The sequence below is a fragment of the Eucyclogobius newberryi genome, unplaced genomic scaffold, assembly GCF_026437365.1.
Source record: "Eucyclogobius newberryi isolate DKJ021-1_F unplaced genomic scaffold, fEucNew1.0.hap1 SCAF_2, whole genome shotgun sequence".
Taxonomy (NCBI): Eukaryota; Metazoa; Chordata; class Actinopteri; order Gobiiformes; family Gobiidae; genus Eucyclogobius; species Eucyclogobius newberryi.
In genome coordinates this window covers 18,544,031-18,551,797 of record NW_027315834.1, presented here as the reverse complement: position 1 = coordinate 18,551,797, position 7,767 = coordinate 18,544,031, and the positions used below count along the sequence as shown (strand labels likewise).

At 39.6% G+C, this 7,767-nt stretch overlaps 2 protein-coding genes across 2 annotated transcripts; one reads left to right on the top strand and one right to left on the bottom strand.

The window, feature by feature from the left end:
* Window positions 1-675: 675 nt before the first annotated feature.
* pomk (protein O-mannose kinase) lies at window positions 676-2,374 on the top strand. Its single transcript, XM_072454001.1, has 3 exons — window positions 676-762; window positions 1,133-1,414; window positions 1,503-2,374. The coding sequence occupies exons 1-3, from the start codon at window positions 751-753 to the stop codon at window positions 2,271-2,273; spliced, it is 1,065 nt and encodes a 354-aa protein (XP_072310102.1). The 5' UTR covers window positions 676-750; the 3' UTR covers window positions 2,274-2,374.
* A 30-nt stretch (window positions 2,375-2,404) lies between these two features.
* On the bottom strand, window positions 2,405-5,702 carry LOC140367495 (thyrotropin receptor-like). Its single transcript, XM_072453996.1, has 12 exons — window positions 5,488-5,702; window positions 5,341-5,412; window positions 5,172-5,246; window positions 5,019-5,093; window positions 4,867-4,941; window positions 4,719-4,796; window positions 4,569-4,637; window positions 4,384-4,461; window positions 4,077-4,265; window positions 2,849-3,893; window positions 2,563-2,764; window positions 2,405-2,477 (listed from the first exon to the last, which is right to left on the bottom strand). Exons 1-11 carry the CDS (start codon window positions 5,649-5,651, stop codon window positions 2,564-2,566), a joined length of 2,121 nt encoding a protein of 706 aa, XP_072310097.1. The 5' UTR covers window positions 5,652-5,702; the 3' UTR covers window positions 2,405-2,477; window position 2,563.
* Window positions 5,703-7,767: the final 2,065 nt, after the last annotated feature.

The following is a 7,767-nucleotide window of genomic DNA, read 5'->3' as shown; positions in this document are numbered from 1 at the left end:
CTCGGCCACGGACGACCACTACGGAACATGTCAGAGCCCCAATAATAAAAATAAACACACACACACACACACACACACATAGGACCAACCCACAAATCACAGAGTACGGAACATGTCACGTCTCAGAGGAGAATGAAAGCAAAAACAAACAACAAAAATATTCTATTTCCACACTGTGCACAAACTCTAGCAGAGCATGGAACGTGTGGAACTAGATCATTATTATGCCTTATTAGGCTAACACAGTCCGAGCTAACGATGCTATTATGCGTAGGTGTGTATTACGAGGGTTGATAGACCACGCATCACGCCAAAATACCCCGTTTTTGTATAAGATGTATAAATCACGTCTTACGGCAGTTGAACACGACACTGTGAATAGTGTAAAGGATACCTGTTCTCAGCAGCGGTCTGTCTCTGAAGTCTCCTCTGACGCGACTAACGATGTGCGACCGAAACTGTCTCCCGGCCCCGCTCTTTCACAACAAAGGTCTCCACATTTATTGACATCAAAATCACCACAATGTAAAAATAGAAATACATAGTTACGGGTTTGTATCTCATTTGAGTTGAAATGTTGACATCTCATGGCATTATGTTTTGCAGGTAAATATTTCAAATCAAACACTGTGGACTGTCTTTTACAAACCGGAAGTTGTGTCTTGTCTTCCGCATGTCTGTCATTTGCAAATAAACGATGTTAGTAAACTAGCACATAATCATGGATGTATTAGCACATAATGCACTGTGATGCAGAGCCAGGTGAGTTACAAGTCCGTCCTATAGTCACAAATACTCCCTCGAGTGTTGTGTGGTGTGCTTACTGAGTCTCGCATAAGCTAATGTCCGACGTGTTGTTATTGTTTGTTCATCTCAACAGCCGTAGTATCTGGTCTCGTTTGATATTATACATTATTATAGCAAATAATGTTTTATATTATTCTGCATAACGTGATATGGCTGGCAGGAGTAAAGAGAAAGTGCACTCGTCGACACAACAACTATGTGAATTTGAATTGAGGTAGAATGTATTTTCCATGTTTGATCCAACCTAATGACAATACACCTGCTTGGCCACTACTTTAAAATTATATGTTTCCATTATACTCAGGTCTTTATGGTTATGTTTCAGATGCAGAGTGCCACCAGTCGCAGCAGTTCAAGGTCCATTTCCCACAGTGTCTTAGCTGTGGTGGTGTGCCTTGCTGCTTTACTTTTATGCAATGTCTTCATCTACTTTTATCTGGATTCGCTCTACAGTAGTAATGTACATCAGGTGTCTTCTTCTTCTGGCTGCCGACCAGGACATTTTAAAATGGTCACCATGAAAAACTGCACTCCATGGCTTCAGTGTGCACAAATAAATAACGAAGTGCGCAGGTTAAAGCTTATTGGCCAAGGAGCAGTAAAGCAGGTAGCTACTTTTTAAATTATATATCTGTTAATATTACCTCAACAATTCAACCTTAAATTGCTATTATAATGCTTTTATGTTCCCTTAGGTGTATCTGGGAGAATGGAGAGGTCAGAAAGTAGCTTTGTCCCTCCTAACTTCAGCTAAATACTCAGAGGATTTTCTCCATGGTTTGTCCATGTTGCGTGCCTTGAAAGGCCCCAAGATCGTCCAGCTGGTTGGTTTCTGCCTCCAGGATCCTGCCTTAGTGACAGAGTACCACCCTCTTGGCTCACTGCTTAACCTGGATTTGGTTCTTTCGCAAGAACACTACCACAAACACAACACATGGCAGGTGCGGCTCAGGTTGGCTATGGACTACGTCTCCATACTCCATTACCTCCACACAAGTCCCGCTGGGTGCCGTGTGATGTGCGACTCCAACAGTTTAGAGAAAACCCTGTCTCAGTTTTTGCTGACAAACAATTTACATCTCATAGTAAATGATTTGGATGCTTTGCCTGAAGTTGACAAAAACAAGAATGTATTAGTAAAGTGTGGGCACCGGGAGCTAACTGGGGATTTTGTAGCTCCAGAGCAGCTGTGGCCATTTGCTAAGGATGTCAAGCCTTTCTCAGATGACCTCATGCCCGGGTACGATGAAAGGACAGACATTTGGAAGATACCAGAAGTGACACAATTCCTGATGGGAAGAGTACCAGGGGGTGATTTAGTTCACTTCCATCTTTTTCAAATCCATGAGGAATGCAAGAAAAAAGACCCAAGACTTCGACCGGTGGCTCAACAGGTTTTAAATGTGTACACAACTGTTTACAATAATATGGTGAGGGAGAGTTCAGGTGTAAGAGAGATGCTGTGAATTAAGCAACACAATGTGTTATGAATTATGGATGAACAATGTGTAAATATGTTTTGTATTGTCTGTTATAATCTGTTTAAATAAATGGAACATGCGGTAAATCAAGAAGTTTTAATTTTAAATTGCACAAAAGCAGCTTGGCTTTAACTGTCAAGACAGCACAAGAGTATGAGTTTGAGACACAGACTGCTGTTGATTGGGAGTCTAGAGGAAGGACAGACAGGTTAATTGTCACTCAACAAAATATGTTATTCTCGTTATAGCTGAAGTTGGCTGAATGTATTAATACCTTATTTTCTGCTGACTCCACCACCCATTGGTGCATTGCTGCCAAGATGAAGAAGCTGGCTTCGGTAAAGATGAGCCTGCTTCTGGCACAGCCCCATTCTATTCAGCAGCATCAAAATGTCTTGATGAAATCCCTTGGTCTGAATAGCATAGAAAAACGGGTGGGTGCACGAGTTCAAAGGATAGAAAAGCACAAGTAGCACCTGCAGCAACAATGCAGACATGTATGGATGAAGCAATACATTTATGGTAATCTTTCTGTTTAAGTGTAATTGAAAAAGAGTAACCTTGGAGTCCGTGACAGTGATGAGTGGCTGATGCAGGGCCGCAGACAAACCATAGAAACATATTGGCACCAGACACAGAAAGTTTGTGAAAATGAGGACGGCCATTCGTTTTGCCATGCCTGTGTCATATTTACTGGACTGATGCTGAGGATTATGCACCATACAATAAATGTGGAGGTAACATAAACAAACAACCAGAAAAGCGGTGACATTCATCATGAGCACAAAGACCACATAGGTCTGTGCAACAGTGCTCCCTGTGTCCATGGGTAAGCAAACGCTAACCTTTTGGTAACTGCTCACCCCAACCAAAGGCAGCATGGCCACAGTCCCACACAGACACCAGCCTATGAACATCAATACTACTGCATGGCGAAGGCGCATTTTACTCTCCAGCCTCATGGCATTGAAGATGGCATACCATCTCTGGATACTGATTAAAGTTAGAGTATAGACAGAAAGCTCACATGCAAACACTGACAGTGTTCCAGCAAGACTACAGCCAGCTCCAGTTTGCCAAACTATAGCATAGTGGTAATAATGAGACCGTGTGTAGATGTCCACAGATGCAAGAAGGAGTAGATACGCTCCCATGCAAAAGTCTGCAAAAGCCAGTTGGCCCATTAAAAATCGAGTGACAGTTAACTTCTGCTGACTAGTCAGAAGAATTAACATCACCAGAAGGTTTGCAGAGAGAGCTAAAAGACTAATCATCCAGACCAGTGGTCGGAGGAAGATTTTGTTGATTACATCTTCACAGGGGTTGAAAGGATCGGACGCAGGCGTGCACTCAAGCTCAGTGTCAGCTCCAAGGCCATTACACAGAGCAAAGTTAAAACCTTCAAAAAGCTTTTCTGTAGGGAACTCTACATGAAAAAGCGCCTTGTTTTCGCAGTCCACATCTGAACAAACATGAACATTGCAGATGTGTGCTGATTGTAAGTCGATGTCATCAGAGTCATAACTCTCAAACAGCGGTGGGGTGGAGTCTTGAGGCCTCATCAATGTGCTCTTTGAAAGGTTGCAAATGGCCATCTCTGATATCCTTTAAAGAGAATTACAGAATTACTTTTGTGAGAGTTCTAGATTTTTTGAATGAGCATAAACTGCAATTTGCAAGTAAATGTCAGGTTGAATTAAAGCTATGGCCAAAAATAAGCTGTATACTTTATTGTCCACTAAAACTATTTACTACTTTGTGGGAAAACCTCAGTAATTCTCTGCTCACCCTCTCCACCTCTTCAACATTTTTAGTCCACAACAATGGCTTGGATAGGTCAATTCAGCATGTTGTAAATGGATGAATGTCCTGAGTGGAGGGAGCTCTTTAAGAGCCCAAGTGTTTTTAGCTTGAAGGTTTTCAATGGCTTCCATACCTATTGAAGGCAGGGACCGCACTTTAGTTTCTGAAATGTCTCTGCAAAACAAATAAGGAATGTTATTTGTATGTATGGGTAGAGAACCAAAAAAGGAATATTGTGCAATAACCTCAATAAAATCAGCACTACTGGCAAATTCTGTTTTTAATGACTCACATATGAGTTGGGCCACAATTCACTCCATAAAAAGCAAACTCGTCTATTTGGTCCAGATATAAATTCCTATGGAGATACCTGCATAAAAGATGTGTGATGATTACTGATGGGCTATTCTTGAAGCTCTTAGCTAGTCATGCAAATATTGTACTATAAACTTTATGTCCAGCATTAGACATACATACACTTCTTCGAGACAACTCCCATTAAACGCAAAACGCTGTATCTCTCGCAAACCGTTGCTATGAAGCATTCTATAGAAGTATACAACAGAAAGCATACATTATATTATTCCTTTATTATAGCTGCATGGTCCCTCAGAGGTTTGTACTTACACAATAAGAGCACCCTCTGAGATTCCACTCAGTGCATTAGCATGCAGGATTTTAACTAAGGCATTCTCAACAATATCCCTGAAATATAAAGATGATCATTATAAAATAATATCAATAAATTAAGTAAATCACTTTAAATAATACAGACAAAACAAAATCTTCCTGAAATGAATGGATATATTTCAACACAGGAAATGTTTTGATTCCCGTGTTGACGATCCCACTGTTAGAGAACAGAAGCAGAAAGTGTTCAAATTGACACAAATAAGAATAATTGAAAAAAAAAAAAAAAACACTCACAGGTACTTTAGATAAGGCAGGTTCTTGAAGGCCTCACAGTCAATAAAGACTAAAGTTTTTATGCTGGTGAGTTGTCTGTAAGGCACAAAGAAAGCAAACATTACTAATTACATTACTGATATTTTGTGAAATATCCAAGTCATGTTAACTTACATGTGTGTGACTCTGGGCAGATTATAAAAAGAATGCCTCTCTAGATACCCTAAAGTGTTGTCATTTGAGATATATCTAAAAATAAATACATTATCCCAAATTAACGTGGAATGACACACATATACAATATTAGAATTTCGGCCACCATAACAGTGAAATAAAGTTTTACATGTGTGAAATGTTGAGCAGATAAGCAAAAGCATCCTGTGGAATGGATGGGAGTTTTGTCTCCAGAAGCCACCTGAGAAGATACAGGACAAGTTCACTGAGGACAACATCACAAACATCTGTTGAAGCCGAGGTGTATGGTACTTACAGCTCCTGTGTGCTGAGGGGGAAACTTGGCATCACATCTGATCCAAAACATTCCACATTGTGAATATCCAAGTCACAGTGACAAGAGGTAGGGCACTTCTCAAAAGCAACTCCTACTATTGTTATGAACAACATAAAGAAACGCACTTTGAAATAATGAGCCATTGCTTCTGCATGTCACCAGAAAAGCATGCTTAATAGTACTGAGCATGTGGAGTGTTCTCTGGTCTACACAGATATTGCTCTTTGGTATGCTGCTTCAAAATAAAAGCATCTGCAAAGAAACTAACGACATCAAACACAAATACATAAAAAAAAAAACAAGTAAAACACATAAAAACAGAAAGGTTGTGCTCAATATATTCATTTGTCCATGTTAATTTTAAATATATATGTATATCTATCTTTATATTTTATTATGTAGGTCCCAACAGTAGCTTCAAAGAACACCAGCAGAGGGCAGTGTCTGAATTGACTGTTCAAACTGTTGAGTGGAGTTCAGTTGAGTCATAATGTTATTATATATATATATATATATATATATATATATATTATATTATATATTGCACACAAAAGTTGTATTTAGTCACTTAAATAAATACTAGTTAGCCCCTTGTATGTATCATTGTAATTGTCATTGTAGTTTTATGACTTAACATTTATTTTGAAGTGACAGTAGTCCCTTGAATAAAGGTCTTATTGTGGGGAAGAGCCCTGACAAAACACATCTCAGAGCGAAGTCACATACTACTTGACAGTTTCATTATTTGTTCTATTAATGTAAAATCTTTGAACAGCAAACCAAGGCTGAAAAGTCCATTCATTTAAATAGTTTGAGGTTCAAACAAGAACAGGCAGAAAAAATGTACAAATGATCAAAAGACTTTACGCTTATACGATTCAAACGATTTTCTGTTCCCCGCTGCCAGCTCACTGATCACAAAGTCTGGTAAACATCATTCTTTGTGTGCGTCGGATGAAACACACTAACACGACACTAACATCAGAAATCATTTAGTCCCTTCTCCAGTTTGAGGGTCCCCGAGTGCTCCAATGACCACCAGTGACATAAGTGACATTCTCTATCAGGAGACGTGACTATATGTAAAATATAGACCATCCCTATACATTTTGCCAAGCTTAAGGTTAGGTTTTCTTCTTTTTGTCTATGACCTTCCAGTTTGATTGTTTTTGTTCCTTACAGAGTCACAGGAGCACTCAGAGTAGATGCAATGTTCTGCTGTAGCACAGGAAACAGGCGACTTATTATTAGCTGGCTGTAATGGAGTCACCAATACATGAGAGTGGACTTCACCTTGGATACAGCCCCTGCTACACCTGTTCAGATTTCAGCCCTGATTAAAGGTTTATCTCTGACTTTAGGCCCACTACCTACGTCCACTGCATATGGTATCTTCTTCTCTATTAACTAATATTCAAGACATCATTTCAAAATGTTTCTATTTTTTAATGGGACAGGCAAATTCACAAGCTTGGAATTTTCTTATTGTAATTTATATGGCCCCCATCAAGATACTGTGAAATACTGTGCTCGAACTTGAATTCTACCACTGAACTGACCTGCTCCAGCTCAGTTTTAAACTACAGAGGTTATAAAATGTGATGTGATCGCAACCTATTGTGCTGGAGTAGAGTAGCTTTTTCTGATAACAATTGTAATGCTGATTTAAGCTTAATCACAAAAAACACTGGACATGATAGACAGGTTGTTTATGTTATAATTTAGTGTTTTGTGTGCTGCCCTTTGGTCGAGCAGTTATGGCACAGCACACGTATGCCAGGCTCTAAGTGCAGCTTGCCGTAGTGTCGTGTGTTCCCTCCCTTGTCTAATAAAGCCTACAGGCCACTGCACTCTCTCATTTGTGTTTCCAGTTTCATTGCTGAGATCCACTCAATTAGAACCTCTCTCTGATCTGAATGGTCACTATCTAAAGCCCAGCACCTGCACCAATCATGATGAATCAGTGCAGTCTCTGCAGCTCAGTGAGGAAACTCTGAAGGAGAAGGAGAAACACTTGTATGTGTCCTCTATCTACAGGGTAAAGTTTTGCAACACGTACACGTTCAGTTGTGAATCAGTTTGTGTTCCATTTTTAAATCAACCTGGTTTATGGTCATAATCTCTGTAATTAATGGGCCTGTATTTTCTCTGTTCATGCAAATAACAAAGAATGTGATTGTGAATTGAAAGGACTTTTAAGCATTAAGATTATGGAAATTATGGAAAATGTATGGGCCCAATCTCAAACAAATAATAACC